This window comes from Triticum aestivum, chromosome 2B (assembly GCF_018294505.1).
Source record: "Triticum aestivum cultivar Chinese Spring chromosome 2B, IWGSC CS RefSeq v2.1, whole genome shotgun sequence".
In the NCBI taxonomy this organism is placed as follows: Eukaryota; Viridiplantae; Streptophyta; class Magnoliopsida; order Poales; family Poaceae; genus Triticum; species Triticum aestivum.
Genome location: NC_057798.1, coordinates 192,171,010 through 192,194,092, shown reverse-complemented (window position 1 = coordinate 192,194,092; position 23,083 = coordinate 192,171,010). Strand labels below are relative to the sequence as shown.

At 49.2% G+C, this 23,083-nt stretch overlaps 2 protein-coding genes and 1 long non-coding RNA gene across 32 annotated transcripts; 1 reads left to right on the top strand and 2 right to left on the bottom strand.

Moving 5' to 3' along the window:
* Positions 1 to 257: 257 nt before the first annotated feature.
* Positions 258 to 635, bottom strand: LOC123041020 (phenylacetaldehyde reductase-like). Its single transcript, XM_044463718.1, has 2 exons — positions 530 to 635; positions 258 to 455 (listed from the first exon to the last, which is right to left on the bottom strand). The coding sequence occupies exons 1-2, from the start codon at positions 633 to 635 to the stop codon at positions 289 to 291; spliced, it is 273 nt and encodes a 90-aa protein (XP_044319653.1). The 3' UTR covers positions 258 to 288.
* Positions 636 to 1,108: 473 nt separating this feature from the next.
* On the top strand, positions 1,109 to 19,480 carry LOC123044289 (uncharacterized). 30 transcript variants are annotated; one of them, XR_006419932.1, is made up of 10 exons: positions 1,109 to 1,431; positions 1,520 to 1,636; positions 1,703 to 1,755; positions 2,834 to 3,582; positions 12,240 to 12,336; positions 12,422 to 12,576; positions 12,948 to 13,491; positions 14,051 to 14,479; positions 14,558 to 14,750; positions 14,827 to 16,816. It is a non-coding gene; the product is annotated as an uncharacterized lncRNA (long non-coding RNA). The 30 variants fall into 30 exon arrangements; XR_006419936.1 differs by having other exon boundaries at positions 14,051 to 14,750; positions 14,827 to 14,932; positions 15,819 to 16,816; XR_006419938.1 differs by having other exon boundaries at positions 15,819 to 16,814.
* Positions 17,791 to 22,638, bottom strand: LOC123044288 (uncharacterized hydrolase YugF). Its single transcript, XM_044466992.1, has 11 exons — positions 22,337 to 22,638; positions 22,136 to 22,233; positions 21,881 to 21,978; positions 21,726 to 21,775; positions 21,282 to 21,377; positions 21,004 to 21,093; positions 20,633 to 20,722; positions 20,011 to 20,106; positions 18,508 to 18,573; positions 18,220 to 18,397; positions 17,791 to 18,127 (listed from the first exon to the last, which is right to left on the bottom strand). Exons 1-10 carry the CDS (start codon positions 22,550 to 22,552, stop codon positions 18,221 to 18,223), a joined length of 1,077 nt encoding a protein of 358 aa, XP_044322927.1. The 5' UTR covers positions 22,553 to 22,638; the 3' UTR covers positions 17,791 to 18,127; position 18,220.
* Positions 22,639 to 23,083: the final 445 nt, after the last annotated feature.

Below are 23,083 nucleotides of genomic sequence, written 5' to 3'. Positions count from 1 at the left end.
TATCAACTTGCACTATAAAACATTTGAAGTTTCGAAATAGCGAAGCATCTAAGATGACATCAATTTTCCCCCTATTGCATGCAGGCATGTGCATGTGAAGAGAAGGTTGGAGGAACTATTTTTTATGCCCCAGTAATTCTCGTTGGATCAAATAGAAATGTGTTTGGATCTGTTGCTTAAATTTATCACGTTAGGAAGTTAGCACAGTCCTTATTTTTTATAAATAATAACAGTACCCTTGTTATCCTCATGATCAAGACACAACTGTCCGGGAAACTAGTGACTGGGTTACCTGCCGGAGTTGTGCTGCAGTGAGGTGGCGACGAGGAAGACGAGCTTGCAGCCCTTGATGATCGGCCCGAAGGGGGCGGCGTCGTAGATGTCCGCCTCGAACAGCACCAGCCGCTCCGCCGCGCCGGTGAGCCCCCTCAGCGCCTTCGTCTTCTTCTCATCCCCTGGCACGACGGACCAAGAATGCTCAGACAGAGAAGATCGACGGGGCAGGCATGGCATGAGAGAGGGCGCATACCGAGGTTCCGTAGGGTCCCGTGGACGGTGCAGCCTCTTTCAAGGAGCTTCTTGACGAGCCAGGAAGATATGTACCCTGCCGCTTCGGTGACGCACACCTTGCTCATCTTCTCCGGTGCCATCTGTATATAGGTTTGCGGTGCTGCCTGCTGCTATCAACTCTCCCGACCAGAGTGTTCATGGGCAATTACGCTGGACTGGTTGGTCAAAGATGTTTCGTGGAGCCCGTATGTCAGGCCGTAATACATGTCCAGTCCCATCACCGGTGCATTTTCTCGGCCAGCCTATTATATTGAACATATAAAACCTCCTAGAGTACCCGCCGTTCTAGCGCATCTGCATCGCGAGATGAATCTGGTTCGAATGATTTACCGTGCAGCGTCCTTTTCACCTTGCTGTTAAACATCTGGACGTTCGTTTTGCTGCACGCTATGAATTCAGGTTAGAGTGGATGACGACTGGGCCACCCTTTTGCATGGACCAGCACTGCAGTGTGCGTTCCACGTGCGCGTTCGGGTCAGAGAAGGGGTGGGATACAACACTCTTCCAGTAATACCTAGCCCGCAAGCGACCCTCCCTCCTCCTCCAGACCTCCCTCCTAGCCGCCGCCGCCTCTCCTCCTCTTCCTCCTCTTTCTCCCGTGCCTCCGCCGCTTCTCCTCACCTTCCTCCTCTTTCTCCCGTGCCGCCGCCGCCTCTCCTCCTCCTCCTCCTCCTCCTCCTCCCGACGTTAGCGCGGTTGGGTCATCGGGTGAGCAGCGGCAGGCATCTGTAGTGTGTCGGAGTGTGCGGATGATGACAGCGGCACGCATCTTGGTGAGGCAACGGCCACGGGCGTGCCCTCCTCTGCGCTTCCTCTTGAAGTACCCTCTGCTGCCGCGTGCTCGTCCTTCGTGTGTTGCCAGTGAGATTTCCTTCTCTCTATTGCTCTCTTCCACGATCATTTTTTCTTCCTCACTGCTCCTCTTCTTCCTTCAATCTCTCCTGTTCAGCACCGTGGAGACGGGTACACGAACTAGGCGGGCCACGGGACGACAGCTGCTCGAGCACCCACCTCGTGAGGAGGGGTTGAGTACAGCTCCCAGATCATGGAGGAGATGCCAGCACAGGTGAGCTCTTTCTTTCTACTTTCCCCATCTTCCCATGGTGCCCTGAGCTCTTTCTAATTGTTTTAGGGTTTGGTGGCAGAAGTCACTGGATGCATGCCCAAGAAGCCCAGCACGGCCAGGTGAGTGTATTTTAGATACCTGATATATATATAACAACACAAGTTGTTATCCAATATGCGAAGAATCATATGTATTTTTTGTACATTTTCTGGTTACATTGATATTGTTCTCCTGCAATTGTTAATAGCCTTAGACAGTGTTGGCCAACTGGAAATTTAAAAGTCAAAAATTCTCTGTCGAAATTGAACTGGTGTGATTTACAACTCCAGCGTTGCAACATGCCATCTTCCACTAGCTATTACAACTTACTGGAAGGCCTTGACAAAAATATTCTTTGTCGAAATTGGACTGGTGTGATTTACAACTCCAGCATTGCAACATGCCATCTTCCACTAGCTACTACAACTTACTGGAAGGCCTTGACAATGAACAGAGATAACTAAGATGGATAGTAAGTGGAGTACAATATAGAAAATGTGCAGATGATAAATAGCTAATACCTTCGACATATTTATCATATCATTATTGTTTTCTTTAACCCAAAACAGTCGAGCATGGCTCCACTGCATTTTTATGAAATTGTGGCAATATGATTACTATTTGAACACTTATAGGTTGATGCCATTCTTTTCTGTAAAAGACTGATCTTTTTTGTTTACTATTTACTTTGTCTGAATTTAGTATCTACTCTGTCCAGCTATATCATTTCAATGTCACCAGATTTAGGTTCGCATGGTAGCTAAAGAAAATGAAAAGTCAGCCACCATATGCCAATGCCACTCCTATTCCCAGTGATACAACATCTAATATTATCAGCTAATCAATTTCATGAGTGATGTGGTACTATATTTCTAAAACAGAGAGGTCTGATTCTGATGTGGTGTGAGGAAAATTTCAGTTTAGTACAATTCTGGAAGAGTTCTACTTGACTGTCCTGGGTCCTGAAGTACAGAGCAGTTACACTTCATAGATCATGGGAACCAACATAGTTTTTTATGTTTCCCAGTTGGGAAAATGCACTACTACGTACACATCTAGCTTGCGTTTCACATACTGAAATTATTGATATTCAATAGTTGAACTTACCAAGTAGTAATTTGCAATTTTCATCTTATATACAACACTTATTTTCTGTAGGATTTTCCAATTTGTCATTCTAACCAAGACAAACCACTTTTGAGGTTGACATTGTTGGAGTAAGTTGCTATTCTTCAAATGACCTGTTGTCTTGGAGAAACGAAGGAGTTGTGCTCCATGGCGAGGAAAATAATTTGTCACATGACCTCCACAAATCCAATGTCTTGGAGAGACCCAAGGTGGTCTATAACAACCGGACCGGCAAATACGTGATGTGGATGCACATAGACGATGCGAACTACACCAAATCCTCAATCAGCGTGGCAACGAGTGATTCTCCCATGGGACCATTCACTTATCTCTACAGTAAGCGCCCACATAACTACGAAAGAAGAGACATGACCATTTTCAAGGCCTACCTGATATATTCATCCAAGGGCAACAATGAGCTCCACATTGTGCAGCTAACCGATGACTACCTCGACATGACCGACGGCATGCGAAGAATTCTTGTTGCACGGTATCGAGAAGCCCTCGCGCTCTTCAAGTTCCGTGACATCTACTACTGATAACCTCGGGTTACACCGGCTGGGCACCGAACACTGCAAGGTGAAGAAAAATTCAGATGGGAAACTACACATATATACTGTATGCTACACAAATATTGCAACATACATGGGTGCCAATGCGGATGCCGATGCTACCTATCGTATGTTGATATTAACATGGAGGAGGCACATATGTTTGTTGATTCTGTTTCTGGGTTGGCCCTTGAGGGGGAGAGGAAAGCAAACTTCAGCATGCTTCAGGTGCATATCCTCTGTTGTGCTTGTCTCCCTAGATAATTTGGAGCATTGTATGTTTTGTTAAATATGATTAATTACTTAATTTAATGGCAGTTGTGAAAGGTAGAGCACATCCGTGCTTGGTTTTACTTCATTAGTAGCTGGCATTCGGTAATTAATATGAAATTATTTGTGAAAGTTAGGCCCAGAGAAAGTGTGCCCTGTTTTTCTCAGATAACTACTTCTGGTTATATACTATGACCAAATTATGTAGGATTGTACAATAAGCTTCATTGATTCACTTATAGAAACTGAACTATTGTTGTGTTAATGCATTACAGTCATCCTTAAAGACCTTGTGGTTGGTTGCCATGTCTGCCAAATAATTGCTTGCTAAAGCACTGGTTCTAAACCTATAGGTAGGCTCATGACCTGTTCATTGATCCGTCTGGCTGACAATATTTATCTGCCATTGGCAGATTTCTGCTCTTTGGCTGGCAATGGTCCGAATGGAGGTCAAACTAGCATTCCTCCAGGACAGACCGCCACTTTTCGTCATTTCTGTCAGATTTGGGGTTCTGGCAGACCCTATAGATTCGAACACTGGGGTGCGCGCGGAAATTTGGCCTTCTGTCTACCTGCACTTCGCCGCCTTGCTAGGATCTAAGCTACGAAAGGGAACAACACAAGAGACACAGGGTTTATACTAGTTCGGGCCACCATTGTGGTGTAATACCCTACTTTAGTTTGTGGTGTGGTGGATTGCCTCTTGGGCTGATGTTGAACAGTACAAGGAAGAACAGCCTCGCGAGGGTCTGTTCTTGGCTGGTGCGATGAACTGCTAGGGGGAGTTCAGTCGCTCTCTCTTTTGATGCCTCTACCCTGGGGGTGGCTAGTCCTATTTATAGGCAAAGGCCCTGAGCCTCTTCCCAAATATTGAGCGGGAAGGGTGCCAACAATTGACCATTTTGAAGGGGAACATCTAGTACACTTATCCTGACTAAAGTTGGCCCTCGCCTATCAAAGGCCCTGGTGGTGACGCCGGCTTGGGCTCCACGATGAATTCCATCCTGCCATCCTGCTGGTCTTGGTCTTGTTGCACCGAAATGGATGCCTTTGCTTGATGCTCTCGCCTGCGCTTGCCCCCCTTGCACCAAAGAGGAAAGAAGGACACTGTGCGGGCTGGCGCCTGCCTGGCGCCCTTGGTCGTCATGGCTTGTGTCATGGGCACCTCACGAGGTACCCCGCCTTGATCTCTCCGCCTCCTCGCGAGCCAGCCTGACAAGGCCGTGCCTGAGGAAGCCTCCTGTCGTCCGCCCCGCGAGGCTTGGCCCCTCGCGAGGGTCTTGAGCTCGTGCTGCCGAAGATGGGCCATGCTGGGCCGCCCCTTGAGCCACGCCGCAGGCCGAAGGCAGGCAAGTCTGGGGAACCCCATTCCCAGAATGCCGACAGTAGCCCCCGGGCCCAAGGCGCGCCCGGACTTGGCTAAGCAGAGAGGCGAAGGGGCAAGCACGAAGCGTCGCGGGCCCTAACAGCCTGCGGCCTCGGGCGCCGTGTGGCGGTTGGTTGGATGTGGGTGGCTCTGCTCCCCACGACGCCTCGGCAACCACACGACTTGACAAGTCCCTGCATGCAAAAACTGGTCATGATTATCCGCGATCATGGAGGCCGACGGTTGGCCTCCTCCGGCTATAAGTACGGAACGGCGCGGGCCATTCCAGTTCATCTTCCTCGGCTGCTCCTCCTCCTCTCCTCCATTTTCGCCACTGCTTCGCCTTGCCGCAATGGCTTCGATACGCCGGTTCTCTGCGAAAGAGAAGGGAAAGGCCCCCTGAGAGGGTCCTGACCCGCTTCCGCCAAAGAAGCGGTTGGTCCTCTGCCGCCGAGATGAGGGCGCGCGGCAAGAGGTGTCGAGGACTTGGTGCGAGCGACCACCACCAGGGTTCCCGCTGCCTTTGTACGCCCACCTTGAGGGCCCTGCAGGAGCTGATGCCGAGCGCCATGAAGGACGCCGCCGTCGGCGCCGGCGGGTCACGGCGGTGCGCGTTGTCCCTCCTGGAGTCCACGCCGAGGGCTCCTCCCGAGAGTTTGTGCTCCATGCCGCCATGCCTCATCGATCTTGGATTCACCTTCCTCCCTCCTTCGCCTTCGAGATTCCGCCGAGGGGGCCTTTCAGGCTCTGGCTGCAGCATGCCGATTGCCAAGCTCCCGCGACCGATGCGGATGTCGAGGTCATAGCTCCAGGTAAGGTCTTCATGACCCATGGCTGGGGCGAGATCGCCCGGGTTTGCGGGACGAGGGGTGCCCTCGTGATCCAGTTGGAGTTCGACGGCGCTTCCATGATGCTCTTCAAGGTCTTCGACGAAGATGGGCGCCGGCTGGAGTGCTGCCCCAGAGGCAGCGGCCGGAGCTCTGGAGCAACGAGGACTAGGCCTGCCGCTCGCCCTTCCAGCAGCTCCTCCGGTGGCAGCGGACGCCTCGAAGGATCCAGCGACTCCGCCGAGCCCTTCGCGATTCCGGAGACGAGCGACGACAGCTACGAGCCCCCGAGCCTGCGCCGCTCTTGGAGCAGGACGGGCTCGTTAGACCGCCACCGCCTCTGATCTGGATGAGGCTGGTGCCGGGCCTCACGCAGCCCACTGTTGATGATGGCGTTTGCCGTCGTAGTTCCTGTAGTCAGGGTTCTTTAGGATTCGCGTCTTTTGTCCCTGCGAGGAGCCAAGAACATACCCCATGGGGGCTTGTAAGGTGTCTGTAGTCCCTTTTGTTAATATGATCCTTATCGTGAAGCAGTGTGAGATGTTGATTCCGTCTTAGCTTAGTTTCTTCCTTTCGAACCTCACGAGGGCTTGGTGCTCTGCGCCGACAGGTCCCAATCCCAAGGCGGCTTCAGCCGTCGCTGGTATGCCAGGTCGCGATGCCGTGGTCAAGGCCAGGAGGTGAGCGGCCCGGGGTCCAGTAAGAGCCCCTGAGTCGCGATGCTCAGGAGGTCCCCTTTGGCGCTCAAGCAGCTATCATTCGGTGAGAAAGGAATGCGATGTTGCTAACACGGGATCGCATTGGATGCGGTGACGGTGCAGAGATGGCTAGTGTTTTTGGAGGGTGACTTATCTCGAGAGGCAGGAAACGCTTCCTGGTGCGGTGCCAAGCTTGCACATTGGCCAGCGAGGGGTTGCCTGGCGAGGTCCCTGCATGCCTCTTCCCTCTCGCCTCTACTCCCCTTTCTGCTCTACGTCCTCGGGTCCCGGCCCTCGACCGGGTCTCGGCCGTCGCTGGTTTGCCAGGTCGCGATGCCGTGGACAAAGCCAGAGGATGAGGGCTGGAGAGCCAGTAGGGGCCCTGAGTCACGATGCTCAGGTACATCCCCTTTAACGTGCAAGCGGTTCACGCGGACGAGAGCGAAGAGGACAGCGTGAGGGCCTCGCCCGACGCTTCTCCTTGGAGGGATCCTGCAGGTCCACCACAAAAAGAGCGAAAGTCCGCTATGACAGGCGGCGGTTAGCCGTTAGTTGCTTTGGAGAGGCGACGAGGCGCTAAAGGCCTGATGAGGTGTATCGGGGCACCCGCGAGCTAGCGCGGGACTCACGGGGCCCTACCCCAAGGTGGGTTGCGCCTGGCACTGGGCCTTAACTGGTGATGTGTTCCTGCAGATTTGGCCAGATGCCGATGCTCTACGTCCTCGGGTCCCGGCCCTCGAGCTAGTCTCAGCCGTCGCTGGTTTGCCAGGGCGCGATGCCGTGGACAAAACCAGAGGGTGAGGGCTAGAGAGCCGGTAGGAGACCTGAGTCGTGATGCTCAGGTACCCCCCTTTAACGCGCAAGCTTGGTTAGATGTCGACGCTCTACGTCCTCGGGTCCCGGCCCTCGAGTGAGTCTCAACCGTCACTGGTTTGCCAGGGCGCGATGCCGTGGACAAAGCCAGAGGGTGAGGGCTGGAGAGCCGGTAGGAGCCCTGAGTCGCGATGCTCAGGTAGCCCCCCTTTAACGTGCAAGCGGCCGCCACGAAGGAAGAAGGGGTGCCACGGACAGGCACCAAATAACAAGCATGATGGGTCGAATGCATAAATAGAGAATAACTGCAAGAGGGATATATGCCGCCGGGATTGACCCGAGCGACTTGGGGATGATGCAGCTCGAGGGGCGCCCCCAACAAGGTAAGCTAAAAACATGAACAAAAGGGATACACGCCGCAGGGACGGACCCACGCGGCCTGGGAATGATGCAGCCCTGGGGGTGCTCCCAGCTGGAAATGAAACTTGAAAGGTGTCACCTGATAGTGTTGACGATGAAGGGGTGTTGAAGTAGCAAACGTAGCGGGTTGTGGGAGCCGATCTTCACGAGCCCCCAGGCCCAGGAGCCTCGGGGGCTCCGGAGGCGCTGGTGGCTCCTCGCAAACCATCTCCATCTCCGCCAGGACTGCGGAACGCCTGGCCTCCTGAGCCTCCAGGATGCCCCTCATGAGGCGTTGGCGCACCGCAGCCGCGTTCGGCAAGCCGTAGGGCATGCAAATGTAGCTGTGGGGTGGGCCTTCACAGTGCCCCACGCGTGAGGGCCAGAAGCGCTCCTGAGAGGCGGCTCGGTTGAGCCCTGGGATGTCGATGCAGACGCGCAGCCCACCATCCTCGCCTGGATGGGGAGCTGCGGCTGGTAAGCGGCGGCTACCACTCATGACTCTTGACTCCTGCAATTCCTGTGTGCCCTGACTGACGAACTCCTGAGGGTTTGGCTCTCCTTGATTTGCTCCTTCAAGGTCGGTGGCCCTCCAGGTGGGAGCCCCCGAGCCCTGCTTGAGGAGGGCGCCGGGCGCGCCTCCCTATGCGACAGAAGGAGGTGCCCCCTGAGCTGGCGCAAACCCTGAGGGGCCTGCCTCCTGAGGGGTCAGGCCTGGTGACGTCTTCTTCTTCTTGGGAGCGGCTTCGGGGAGCATCCCGCTCCCGCGATCTGGGTCTTCAAGTGATGCGGGTTGGAAAGCTCGTTCCAAGGAGCACACTGCGTCTCTTTCTTCACGGGGGACCGTGATGACTCCACCGCTTCCTGGCATCTTGAGGACGTTGTAGCCGTGATGAGTCACGACCATGAACTTGGCGAGAGCTGGGTAGCCGAGGATGGCGTTGTATGGCAGGCGGATGTGAGTGACGTCGAAGTCAATGAGCTTGGTGCGGTAGTTGTTGCGGGCCCCGAAGGTGATAGGGAGGCGGACCTGCCCGATTGGGACTGTGGAGCCGTCGGTGACTCCAGAGAAAGGCTTGGTTGGCTGAAGCTGATCGTAAAGCACTTGGAGATTGTTGAATGTCTCTATGGACAGGATGTTGAGCCCTGCCCCGCCGTCGATGAGGGTCTTGGTGACTTGCACGTTACTGATGACCGGGGAGCAAAGCATTGGGAGGACTCCAGCTGTGGCCGCGCACTTGAGCTGATCCGCTGAGCTGAACGTGATGGTGCACGCCGACCACCTGAGGGGGCGCGTGGCTTCAAGCTTGGGGAGGACTGCATTCACTTTGCGGGCGAACTGCTTGAAGATGCGTTGAGAGGCTGGGGCCTGCGCTCCGCCCAGGATGCAGGCGATCGCGCGTGGCTCCTGGAATCCCCCAGCCCCCTCGTCCTGATGATGGTCCTCATTCCTCCTTGGTTGCGGAGGCAGCGGAGGGAGGCATGCGTTTCCTTGCGGGCGTTCTTCGCGAGGCTGATCCCTCCAGTCTCCCTCGCGAGGCGGATCCTGTCAGCGATCCTCGCGAGGTCGGTCGCGCCACCCTTGGCGAGGGTCGCGGTCTTCCCAGCGTCCTGCGTTCCTTCCTCCTCCTCGGCCGTAGCCACGATCATTACGGTCGGGGCACCGACCGACCCTTCCTTCTCGCACGGCTCGGAGCTCTTGGCATTCGTTGGTGTTGTGGGTGTGGAGGTCGTGGTACACACAGTACCGGCTACCCTTAAAAGACTCGGGCTGATCTCTGCCCCGCTTGGTGTCTGGTTCTGCCGCGAGCATGGCAGCCCCCTTGCGCTTCACGTCCTTGGCCTTGGATTTCTTCTCTTCCGGGTCTGCGGCCGGCAGCTCGAGGAGGGAAAGGCGCCCTGTTGCCAGGTTGAACAGCTCCAGGGAAGTGCACAGATCTTCATGCATCGCCAGCTCCTCCTTCATCTTGACGTCACGCACACCGTCGGAGAAGGCTGAGATGATGGCCTCCTCGGTCACTCTGGGAATCTTGAGTCGTGCGTTGTTGAAGTGCTGGATGTACTTCTGCAGGGTCTCCCCTAGTTGCTGCTTGATGCGGCGCATGTCGCTCACGGCAGGTGGCCGGTCCGAGTACCTTGGAAGTTGGCGATGAAACGGGTGCGCATCTCGTCCCAGGAGGAGATTGTGCCTGGGGCCAGGTTTAGGAGCCAGGTGCGAGCCCCGTCCTTGAGTGCCATGGAAAACCAGTTCGCCATGACCTTCTCATCCCCGTTGGCGGCTTCGATGCCCAGCTCGTAGAGCTGGAGGAACTCCGCAGGGTCGGCCATGCCGTCGTAGCGAGGGGGTAGGTCTGGCTTAAACTTGCAGGGCCACGCGACGCTGCGCAGCTCGGTGGTGAAGGCGCGGCAGCCTGCTGTGGCCACGGGAGGCCTCTGGTAACGAGGAGCTTGGTCTTGCGGGCCCCCATGCGCTGCAGCTGGGAGCAGCGCGGGGTCTTGGTGCGCCGGAGCAGGAGCGTGGTCGCGACGGACAGGAGCAGGGAGCACTCGGGCAGCTTCTTGGAGACGAGGAACCTCTTGGCAGCTCCGCTCTTGCTGCGCTGGTGTCGGACGGGGTGGGTTCCGTCCAGGAGCCACGCGCTTTGGGGCCAGGGCGCCTTCTTGAGGGGGAGGCGGCTGAGGCGCCCCCGGAGCTTCATTGCCCGCGCAGGGCGGGGCGTGGTGCAGCGAGAAGGACGGCGCGGGGGAGCCCCCTGCGGCACGGACGAGCTCGGCGACGCGGTCGAGCCATTCTTCGTAGACATCGTTGACCGGGCGGTAGCGCAGGAGCTTGTTTGCCGCGATGAGCGCAGCCCGAGCCTCCATGGCCGCGCGGGGCGCGCGGGACGAAGAGCCGGTCAGGGCGAGTGAGGGAGTGGCAGTGCGGCCGTCTCACCTCATGGATGGATGCTGCGATGATGCCTGTTGCTCGTTCCCCGCCGGGTCGGTGGTGGCGTTGACGGCGGGCGACAAGGAACGGCGGGGTGGCCGCCAACGGGGGCCGTCTGGGCGACGCGGGAAGCGAGAGCGGCTCGGCGCTCGGTGCGGGCCCGACGAGCGTCCGACATGGACGTGATGGTCGGTGAAGAACAGGGCGGTGGAAGACAAATTCTGGCGCACCCCTACCTGGCGCGCCAAATGTCGGATTTGGGGTTCCGGCAGACCCTATATATTCGAACACTGGGGTGCGCGCGGAGATTTGGCCTTCTGCCTACCTGCACTTCACCGCCTTGCTAGGATCTAAGCTACAAAAGGGAATAACATAAGAGACACAGGGTTTATACTAGTTCGGGCCATCATTGTGGTGTAATACCCTACTCTAGTTTGTGGTGTGGTGGCTTGCCTCTTGGGCTGATGGTGAACAGTACAAGGAAGAACAGCCTCGCGAGGGTTTGTTCTTGGCTGGTGCGATAAACTGCTAGGGGGAGTTCAGTCGCTCTCTCTTTTGATGCCTCTACCCTGGGGGTGGCTAGTCCTATTTATAGGCAAAGGCCCTGAGCCTCTTTCCAAATATTGAGCAGGAAGGGCGCCAACAATTGGCCATTTTGAAGGGGAACATCTAGTACACTTATCCTGACTAAAGTTGGTCATTGCCTGTCAATGGCTCTGGTGGTGATGCCGGCTTGGGCTCCACGATGACTTCCATCCTGCCGTCCTGCTGGTCTTGGTCTTGTTGCACCGAAATGGATGCCTTTGCTTGATGCTCTCGCCTGCGCTTGCCCCCCTTGCACCAAAGAGGAAAGAAGGACACTGTGCGGGCTGGCGCCCGCCTGGCGCCCTTGGTCGTCATAGCTTGCGTCATGGGCACCTCGCGAGGTACCCCGCCTTGATCTCTCCGCCTCCTCGTGAGCCAGCCTGACAAGGTTGTGCCTGAGGAAGCCTCCTGTCGTCCATCCCACGAGGCTTGGCCCCTCGTGAGGGTCTTGAGTTCGTGCTGTTGAAGATGGGCCATGCTGGGCCGCCCCTTGAGCCACGCCGTAGGCCGTAGGCAGACAAGTCTGGGGACCCCCGTTCCCAGAACGCCGACAATTTCGGCTGCAAAGATTGCATGTGTTTCCGTAATCATTGATCCGACCCTTGCCTCAGGTTCAGTGCCCACACTACACTTCAGTTCTGGGTAAGTGATCAATGTTCAATTATACCTTTTAGGTTCCCTCCCTCTCTCTGATTAATTACCACATTTCCTTTACTTTATACACGAACTGTGGACACTTTATTACGGTGATATATGTTTGAATAGTTTTTTTTTGAAGAGTTATATATGTTTGAATAGTTATTGTAGTTAACTCTGAAGATTGGCTCTTATTTTAATCTCCTCATCCTAATATTCCTGGTTCGAGAAAATTGTGTTGATGGCACTGACGACTGTTAGAACATCATGTGTCAACCAAAAGAGTTTTATTTGTGAGATATGACAGTATTTTTGTATGGTATTTTGTAGTATCTCAGTGAAGCTATCATGATTGTGCACAGGGATTTTATACATGGTGTCAACACAATTCTCCGGTACATTGCACGTGCTGCATTTGTTTCCAGCTTCTATGTCCAGGACGATATTCAGGCAGCACAAGTATGTTCTGGTTTTATGGTGTTTGTCATTGATTTTCACTATGATCTCACTGTGTCCTGAGTTGCTATTGTTTGCAAATCTGTAGGTTGACCAATGGCTCAAGTACGCACCAACTCATTCTCTCGGGCTCTGAATTTGAATCTGCTTGCTCATTTCTTGATGGATACTTGGCAACTCGAACCTTTTTTGTTGATTATGGTCTATCAATTGCTGACATTGTCATGTGGTCAAATCTCACAGGTAATTTACCTGGCTTCTTTCATCATTGAGTAGAGGGCAGGCCTGGCGCAGTGGTGAAGTCCTCCCCACTTGTGCCAAGAGGTCCTGGGTTCGAACCAGCCTCTCTGCATTGCACTTTGCAGGGGTAAGACTAGGTTCCTATAATCCCTCCCCAGACCCCACCTTGTGTGGGAGCTTCTATGCACTGGGTCTGTCCTTTCATCATTGAGTAATTTATTGGTCTCTCCCTCTCTTTTTGTCTTGCCTTAAGAGGTCACAACTCTTTTCTTCAGGAACCAGTTTTTCTTGTATCAACATGCAGTACTGTACCGATTCAAAATGACTAATTTACTTGAACTAATGCCTTAGTATGTATGTAACAATTTGTGCAGGTCACCATGGTTGTTCCATTGTCATATCATTCATCATATGCTGCTGTTTAGCATCACAAAAGAAGAAGGCCAGAGTTATTTCTTCCTTTTGGATATTTTCCATCATAACTAGCAGCCAATCTGAGCCGAATATCTGAAGTAATTTCCGTAAGTTAAGTTCCGGTGCTCCTATCTTTGAACTAGAGTCTTAGCGCTTATTTTGTCCACGTCAAGGTTTCTTTGTGTGCAATTGAAAATTATGTGAGAACTGAGTTTTTACTCCAATACCCCAATTTCAGCAGATATTGAAAACCTCAAGAGTTTGGTGCCATTTGTCACGCTTGTATACTTAATGCTATTCTTTGTGTCTTTAATAATGTCTCACCATTTGTACAACTCAAAAGAGGATTTCCCATGAACATTTTAGCACTGCTCTTACCTATCGATCAAAAAATGTTATTCTCTACAGGTTAAATTTGTTTGAAGATGATACTATGCATGATGCGTAAGCTGGGGATGGCATGACAGTGCATGCTGATGCTGTCGGTCGAGAAGTACCATACCGGTGAGTGCTCCCTCTAGGCCGCTTCTTCGATTTTCTCTTGTTGAATGGCAAGTTTATGCTGGACTAGGATCAGATTCATGGTGTTTGGTGCATCCGCACTAAACTTCTTGCTGGATATGATAGGGAGAAATATCCTTTGGTTTCTAAGTAAACCTGAACAATGATGTAGCTTCCCAAATTTCTCTACACCCCAATCATTCAAGGCAAATTTTAGCATGGACCCTCTCTCATCATTCAAATATTTTGTGATGCCTATGCCTCCGTTCTTATCTTCTGGAATATTTTAAGATCAACACGGTGATTTGAAAATGCAAACAAGCACAACCGGATGTTCCATGTTGATTGGTATATTTATTTCTCTCTTTTAGATTCCCCTAAATGAAAGTTGCAATGACGCTTGATTATTGTATATACTAATATGGTGGGCTTGTTAGGTTCAATTTGTGGTGGCATTCGGTTCTTTGTACAGTTCTGCTGAATGCTAAAAGAATTAGCTTATTTAATTTCTTCCATTTGTTGTGCCTGTCACTGATATTCTCTACGGTTCCCTTGGTTGCAGCTCTTGCCTTCCCTGCCAATGCTTCCTCCTGCCATGCTAGCCATGTGTGCCCTCACCTTTGTTCATCAATTCGTGCGCAGGTATGGATCGGTGATGTTGTCGATGCCTATAGAGCCATTACCTCATGCATGATGTGTGTTTTGTGTGTGCCAATTTGCCGGTTAGTGAGTGATAATATTCGGATGAATGTTTCATCGGTGTAGCAAGTGATCAGCAATAGACAGCTCTTACTTTTGGATTGATGTGCAGATCTTGCTAAAGAGTTAACTAAGGACTCATTTATCTATTCTTATGCCCCAATGCTTCATTAAGTATTCTCATTTCTGCAACATAAAATTATTTCTTACCATCTTCTATTGTTTCCTCTGTTTTTATCAGTTATTCAATGAACACCACATGTCACATGAAATTTAGACTACTTGTCTAAAGGTAATTGGTTAGAATCAGTTTCTTGAGTTGGCTTGCTTAGCATGTAATATTTCACTCACTAATTGTATTATTTCACAGTTGGCAATTGTTAGAATCAGGTCTTAAGTCTGCTTGCTTAATCGTGTCCCTGTGTAATTGCTCACCAAGCTCGCCAATTGTGAGTTTGTCCCACATAATGGAGTTTCTATGAATTTTTGTAGTCCAGAAATTCTTGGAAATTCTCCTGTTGCTGTTATAATGTGAGTGTGTTCGGCTTCCTTCTTCATTAAAGGTGAGTCCTTTCTTTCAGGTTGGCCAACATGATGTTGTTTCTGCTGGAAAATAATTCATTATGCAATTATGGTTAGGTTGTCCTTTTTCCTTCATAACTACGCTTAATGGGTAGCGGGTAGCTGTTATGCTCACTTTGCTCAAAGCAAGGTTGTGTAGCCGTGCTATTTTGTGCTTTAAGAAGTAAGGCGACACTAAATCAGTAATCCCGTGCTTCTGCTATGTTGGCCCAAAGTCACTATTTTTTTCATGTTATCTTTACTCTTTAGCCATTCCAAAACATTTATCTGATTTGCAGTATGGCGCCTTTGTTTCTGGTCTACAAAACAACAACTTTTACCCAGGCTTGTTATTTCTAATTCATTCTTTTTCCCTGCTTGCTTATTATAACACAAGCCATCATGACTCTACTATCAATCATACACACCTTTTCGATATACTCCCTCTGTCCAAAAAAGCTTTTCCCAAGTTTGTCCCTTAAATGAATGTATCTACTATATACGGAGCAAAATGAGTGAATCTACACTAAAATATGTCTATGTACATCCGTATGTAGTCCTTATTGAAATATCTAAAAAGACTTATATTTAGGAACGGAAGGAGTATACATTTACTATTTCAACCATAACTTATTGAATGATAGGTCACCGATTATAATTTCAAAGAGGATTTTATATAGGCCCTATTTTCATTTCGATCTGTCCATGATACCCTTGCATTAATATTGTATGACATTGTTTATTCATCTTCATATGTTCTGTTCAGTGCAAATGCTACATGTATGTGCTTATTACGTCAGCATGGATGATATGTTTGATGCCCGTATAGAGATGCTACTTTATTTTATTGTTCATCTCTTCCGGTCATTTCTTGATAATCTTCATTATTATTAATGAAATGGCACCATAATCTGTTATATGGTGGTTGGAAATGTGGTTACATGGAATTATGTATCTTCTTAGATAAAGAACTATTATAAAATAAAATATGTATATGAATTTTCATATCTCTTGGTTATTTTATATATACATTACATATTATTTCTAACTAATTTCTTAGTACTACTTAGGGCATGTTTGTTTGGGCTGCAATTTCCATGGCTGCAGCTGAAGGAGCGGCTGTAGCTGGTGATGAAGAGAGGCACTTCGCATTTGCCCACCAGAAGTACAGATCGGTAAAGTATAGAGAAGCTTCAGAGCATGGCAGCATTGTTTATGAGAAGGTCCACGACAAACTGATAACCTACTTCTTCTTGGAGTTATCTACTATCAGTTTATGACTTGGTGCTAGCTGAAGCTTCTATTTTCTACCAAAACAGCTATTAACACAAAAAGTTAATGGTATTTCATAACTAATGGATTGAGCAGCAACTCTAGCGATCCAGGATTTTATCCTAAGCTGCTATTAAACTCACAAGAGGGAGCATTTTAATATTTTATTATTTTTTGAACATGGGAGCATTTTAATAACAAAAGAACTCTAGCCATGCTTTTTGATATACTACGTATATGTATGATGTACTAGCAGTTCCTATTTTTTAACTATTGCGTACCAGAAAATTGAATTGGCAATGTATGCATAAATATGATGTATTAAATTATGTCATGAGAGGGATTTGTTCATTTTCAAAACTAAGTTGGATGAGTTTAAATCACTTATTCACCAGTACAAGTTAAATATGCTTTTAAAATTTTAAATACATGTATTTTTTTAGAGTACATTATCTTTTGTTTCTAAACAACAATCCTGGATATGTTCATTTTTATGGCTACAGTACAGGTTAAACCATCCCAACTCCATAGCAGTACTACTCCAAACAGAACTGGAATGATTATATTTTTTATGGATTTTACAAAGTCAGCAAGCTGAGCATTTTTTTTTCGATTTTCTTAATAAATCAAATATTAGAGTAAACTTTCGTACTCAGCGACAACTTGACTTAGCCTAATATGTTGGTTTCTGAACTTGGTAGATCAAATCACCCAGGAAAGTTACGCGTGTGCAAGCTAGCTAGACAAGCACACAAGCAAACTGCCGGATTGATGAACAGTAGGGTTCAACATAACATAGTACTCTGTATAGCAAAATGCTCTCTCTTTCTCTGAAGTACAGGTAGCCCACGAGCAGTAGCAAGCAGAGCAATAGCGAGCGGCCAACAAACAGCAAACAACAAAAGTAGCAGCATCAAACAGCAGTAAGCAGCAACAAGCTTGTGGCCTAACCATGTGGCCCGGACCAAAATGGTCTCAGGTGGCAGCGCCACAACCGTCTCCAGCAACGGCTAGAATGAGAAAAAACGACGCTGACAAAGAAAAGAAGGCACAAGAAGGCAGTGACAGCTTCTCACCCTGCAAATATGGAATAAGTAAGAGAGACCTGCGGCTTCGAATCCTTGGTCCAGAGGAGACGCAGAGCCCGTCATGGTTCCTGGAGTTACTCGGGGAGGAGGACGACCGCGGTGGCGTCGCAACGGCAGCTGACGAAACAGAGGAAGGCGGCCTCGGTCCAAAAGTTTGTTGCATGCTCGGTGTCCAGGAATCGAACCAGAACGACAGCCGGAGCTGAATAGAGTTAGGAAAACTACCTAGGATCAAGGACTCACTGGAAAAATGAAGCGATTCACGGCGGCGTCCTGCGGGCCTGCATGTTGGACCGTGGGGCGTGGACGTCGAGCCGGACGGAGGGCTGGTGGATCCCGCCTATTCCTATGGCTGACGTTGCAGCGGCGAGCGACGGTGTCCCTGGCGAGCTCGACCAGAAAGAGGATCCAGGAGGAAGAGGAAATGGATTGAGGAGGGAGGTAGTGGAGTAGGAGTAGGAGTAAAACGTGAAGAGGCAGGGAGTTGCGTGCGCGCGTCCCGCGAGCTGGCGTTGCCAGCCTGACTGGTGGGTTCACGAGAGGGACCAATTGGTCAGTAGCAAAGTAGAGGTTGAAAGAAAAATAAAAAATAAAAAAATGAAAATGACTGGAATATCTCTTCCTCCTCTACTCCCTCATAATCTACCCAGGATTAATTTCAGTGCTCAAAACTCATCAGAAATATCTTGGAAAATTTCACACTCGTTCCCTGCGGCCGAATATTCGGCTGAGATCCGGACACACCCCTAAAGAAGAGGAGCTGACGGACGAGCAGAGTCAGAGACACATTTCTGCCTCTGAATAGCTGTTTGAGTTCGCTAGTCTAGTGCAACCTTTTCCATCTCCACGGGTGAGGTGAATTTGGGGCCTGTAAGTATGTTGATCAACTCGGTTGCTCCAAGCCGGTCCAGAACGCAGGCAGGATGCCGCTGGGGCGAGCGTAAACAGCACAGGTGCGCCATGTACATGTTACCTCGTGCACGCTAGCCTGAGGGGTCCGGTCCTCTGTTCACCGGGTCCTGCAGCACATTGGGCGGTGCATGTAAGACGTCGATGGCTCACCGGCAGCAGGACGGTGGAGAAGCAGGGCTTTCAATGAGGAATGGCATACCTCATGTTGATACCAGAGCTGATGACAGGGAAGAAACCTGGTCCGCCTTGTCCACACCATCGCCCCCGAGAAAGTCGAGCACATGCTTTGCCGCCTCCCTTGGCTTCTCGACATGAGGAATGTGGCCGCACTGCCCTACCTGCCTTAAAATTGCGCTTGGGAGTTCCTGCTGTAACCGCTGCAGAGCGCCACAACACGTTTAGAATGGCGTGCATTTGTATCTGAGACATGCATATATCTTGCAAATTAGACCATGCATGGCATTTTCGCATCATCAGGCAAACTTACATATGCTTGCTTATTACTAATAATTCCATCATCCTCTCCCCATAAGACCAGGCATTTTTGCTTTACCTGTCCACGAAAACAGGACACTGGTCAGAATTATTACTCGGTTGTACAACCCATTTCATTTTTCTTCTGCGCCAGATTGTGATATCCAGCAATTCAAATGCTAGTAGCAGAAGTATAGAGTCTATAATTGATAATCAGCAAATGAGAATGACATATCATTATGAATTGGTGTTTATATATACAAAGCTTCAAGCTAATACAATTGATGATATGGTTGGGGGATGAATTTCATCTCTCCTTTTATCTCAGCAGAAACTGGTGCTCGGTGAGGTAGCTGCAGTGTGCTGAACAATTAGGGAAACACGCAAACCTGTGTATTTTAAACATAAAGTTCCTGATGATCCTTTTTCTTAACCCTGAAACTGTAGAATAATTATTCTACGGTATATTTTCATTAATGTATAATATGTACAAACATAATAAAATACTCCCTCATATCCATATTACTTGTCTTAGATTTGTCTAAATACGGATCTATCTAACACTAAAACATGTCACATTCGTATCTAGACAAATCTAAGACAAGTAATGAATCGGAGGGAGTACAAGATCGAATAATATGTACAAACATAAATTTCCTGATGATCTTTAGCTGTCATCTTTAACTTGTGCAGCCACATTGACTCCTGGGCGATGTTGCAGAAAGAACAAGACCGAATAAACATTTAGGCTGGAGTGATACTGCCCAAGGTGATCATGGAGGCATATGCACGAATGCATTGATGGGCGCCGGCAACAAGAAGGATCATAGGGTGAAAGTGATGTTTTTACAGCTTTGCTAGAGACCCATTTGCAGCTTAGCTGATGCTCTATGTTTTGTAATAACAGGAGATGTTAGTGTTTATTTCTGCTTTGGTTAAGCTCTGTAAGGCAGTTATACCGTGGCAGTTTCTTTAGTGTAAATCAACAGAAGGGCCCGTTGTTTACAAAAAATTGCCATTTTTTATGCAACAGATTCTGCTAGTGCTGAAGGAAGCACTATCAGCACTTGAACTATCTATATTAGAAGAACCAAAAGACTTCAGATAGTAAAGGAACAATACTGAGAAAAAAGAGAATGTTTCAGAAAAAAATGAGAAAAAGGGAAACTCTGAATCAGCATCGATAGCATTTATTTGGTGTCTTGCATGACCAGTAATATTCACATCACTGAAGTTTTGTTGCAGCAAACAAGGCTACAGCCTCCAACAGTGGTCATCCGACACATATTTTAATGATTTTGTAACAAGTTTGTTGTGTGCATATTTGGATGCAGAGACAGGGAGAGTGTTCTCTTCCTTCATCTAAATAAAACGAGAAGGTTACTGACTGATAGGTCCTACGAGCCTACAGCACCATGAATGATATGAAGACAACGGAATTGGATAAGGAATAAGCAACATTTAGCATATGTGAACAGAGGATAAAATCATAATTTGGATGTTTATAGAAAAGAACCTGCTTTATTTGGTTTATGACATTATAACCTCCAGTAATCATAAAATTAACCGTAGCATCTTCCCACCAAGGAAGCAGGCAGTGTAGACGGCCAATCTGTAATGAATAATAAATTAATACAAGAAAAAACACATGACTTGTAACCCAAAAGTAAAGAGGAAACTAAATGGTTCCAATTGCGCGCGGTGATACCTGCACACTGTTAAAAACAGGATATCAGGTATACCTAAGCAGAATTCGACTGGCAAGAAATATATGATTGGGATGCAAAGCACTACCTCTATAACTAAATATAAGATGTTTTTGCAGTTCAATTACAATATTGCAGCATGAAGCAAAAAAAGGTTTGTATGTTTTTGACACATCAAATGCAGCATGACAGTTAACTTGTTAAGTACTTGCACATTGGGCATTTTTTTGGCATTTTTTGTCTTTTAGCTTACTAATACACAACAACACGCATTTACGTGTGTGTTCAAGAAAAAAAAGTTTCTTGAAGAATGATAGAGAAAACCGCATACTAGAAAGGTATGAGTACGCCTCATAAAGTGGAGTTAACTGATAGACCAACAACCAGAATATGATAGTTGTTCCGTTCAGTAAGGAATGTACAGATACTTACCTGCACCCAATCAAAGAATCCATCTGGAATATTATAAAATGCCAAGCGTGTAGCGAATAGTCGTAGAGGAAGACTCTTCAGTACAAAAACCTGGGGAGCAAAGAATTACACTGTATTCCAGCCAAAACATATGAACATACCACTGGATCGGTTTGACACAAACAAAAGATAATAATACAATATGAGCATTCTTTAGGACAAGCATAATCATCATAAAGTAAAATAAATATGCATACAGTAAGCATGGGCATCAGGAGTTCAGGACACAAAAACTAAACAGTAACAGCAAAAGATATCAACAGAAACAGAATGATTCGACACTGAAATAAAGCTACGTTGAAGCAAAGCATGCAGCTCAGTAAAACACTCACCCCAGCATATGGAACAAATTTAGGCATTCTGGTCATATCTTTTGTGCCCTCCGCATATACACTTGCACCAATGAAGATTAATTTTGATACCTGCGATGAAGATGAAGTTGGCTTCTTGTAACAAAGCTTGCGGATTTGTCCAGTTACAGAAAAGTACATACAATTCGCATCAGTGACAGCATTAAAAATATATATCTTTAGTTTTTGGTACTACTCCTACGTGCTAGACTGCTAGGTAAGAAATGAAGAGGACAGAGTATTTCTTAAAATGCTGGTACCGCTTCCGGATAGTTGACTGCGAAATCAATGGCAACAGCAGCACCCAGGCTAGGCCCAACTAGTACCATAGGCCTTTTGATGTAGGATCTCCAGAACTACACAAAGAGTTTATCAAGATGTAAGGATATTACCACTGTAATCATAAAAACAGTTTTACTACAAAATCATAAAAACTGGTCTTAAAAGACTGAGCATATTTAAACAAGGAAAGGCAAGCTGAAAACTTGCTTAAAAAAAGCGCAGTAATACATAATCCAGAAACCCAGTCCTTATTTTGGAATAGAAGCTAGTTTTTGTGCAGCTCTGAGCAAGGCTGAGACTTCAGTTACTTATCAAACCCACTCTGAATTAAACAGGACATTTGGAGACTAGGAAGTAGGAACTGAACTCATCACATGGACATTATCTACATGTACACCAGCAGTAGTAGTTAACTTGTATACCTGATAAAGATGCTCGCGCTTAGACACAATATCACAGGGTGGCCTTGTTTCTACGATCCAATCGATCAATATATCAGAAGTTGTCACAACTTGCAACTGTGGCAAGCACAATTATAGAACCAATTCCAACGATATGCAGCAGAGTGAGGGCATACCTAAATTAGAGAAGCCCCATCCAAGAATGTCCACAGCCCAAGTCTCCAACCCAGCATCCTCCAGCAAAGGGTAGGTATACCTCCACTCTAAACAAGAACTGCATCTAACACTTTTAGAGTGTCCATCCTGCTAAATGCATGGTAAAAGTAGAAGAAGACTCTTGTGGCAGCACCCCATTGAGACCGGAATTAGACATTGCAGGTCGAACGGTAAGATAGGCAGCGCCCCAAAATTTGGTGTTGCATTGCACGAACCTGTCGAAGCCGTGGAGCAGCACGACCGGATCGGCGCTCTGCTGCTGCTTGAGTGGCCTCACGCAGCTGCTCGGTATCGGGCTCTTGGAGAAGCCGGTCTGGAGTGGGAATCGGTTAAGAAAAAATTCAGCACGGGTGTTACTACGGCAGATTATCAACAGAAAAGCAAAATTACGGCAGTTTGCGGAGAAGCTATCTCGCCTGGACGGGCACGCGCTCGATTCGCTTGGTGAGGCGGAGGGCGGCGCCGTCGCGGATGCGCTCGACCGCCCTGGGCAGGAACGGCGGGAAGTCGTTGGCGGCGGCGGCTCGGCCGGTGGCGCCGACGTCGGCGGAGGCCGCGACCCTGAACCGGGCCCTCCGTGGCGCCGGGGGCGGCAGCGCCGGCGAGGTGGAGAGGGTGAGCAGCGGCGGCATTGGTGGAGTTAGCCGGTCGCCCCGCGCGCTCGTTGGAGTGTGTGGGTTGAGCGGATGTTATGGGGCGCCAAGGGGGCGGTGGGCACCTCGTGGCCCCCGCCTGGCAGCCTGTGCTGCTGCCGCTACGTCGACACGCGTGGTGGGCGTGCAAAATTGCACGGAAACGGTGGCACGCAACGGGCCTTCCACCGGCGATCGCGTCCGAGCTTTGCTTCGGCAGTGCAATCAGCCTTCGGCCGTTAACCGTTCTCGGCAAACTCCAAGTACCGACACATCGATTCCTGAGCTGAGCTGAGCTGAGCTGGGTCCTTCACGGGTGTGACCCGCCGACGAACCCTGTAGCACCGTCACGACGCGCGTCCAGCGTATGGGCGCGGAAAGTGCCACGCTGCGTGGCACACAAACATGCACGCATCACGTGGCGGCCGGCGACGATCGCGACCGACGTCCATGTATGTGGAGTGTGCTGAGTAGCAATTTTTTCATTAATAAATTAATCAACGAATAAATTACTAACATAGACATTGGCAT

What these genes read in the sequence shown, in the direction of transcription:
- LOC123041020 (XM_044463718.1), bottom strand. Translation starts at nt 635, where the DNA reads ATGAGCAAGGTGTGCGTCACCGAAGCGGCAGGGTACATATCTTCCTGG. An exon ending in CGGGACCCTACGGAACCTCG is followed by an intron (nt 456 to 529) that starts GTATGCGCCCTC and finishes CCGTCGTGCCAG; the next exon opens with GGGATGAGAAGAAGACGAAG.
- LOC123044288 (XM_044466992.1), bottom strand. Translation starts at nt 22,552, where the DNA reads ATGCCGCCGCTGCTCACCCTCTCCACCTCGCCGGCGCTGCCGCCCCCG. An exon ending in CAGTCAACTATCCGGAAGCG is followed by an intron (nt 21,094 to 21,281) that starts GTACCAGCATTT and finishes TCTTCATCGCAG; the next exon opens with GTATCAAAATTAATCTTCAT. An exon ending in AATTTGTTCCATATGCTGGG is followed by an intron (nt 20,723 to 21,003) that starts GTGAGTGTTTTA and finishes TTTGCTCCCCAG; the next exon opens with GTTTTTGTACTGAAGAGTCT.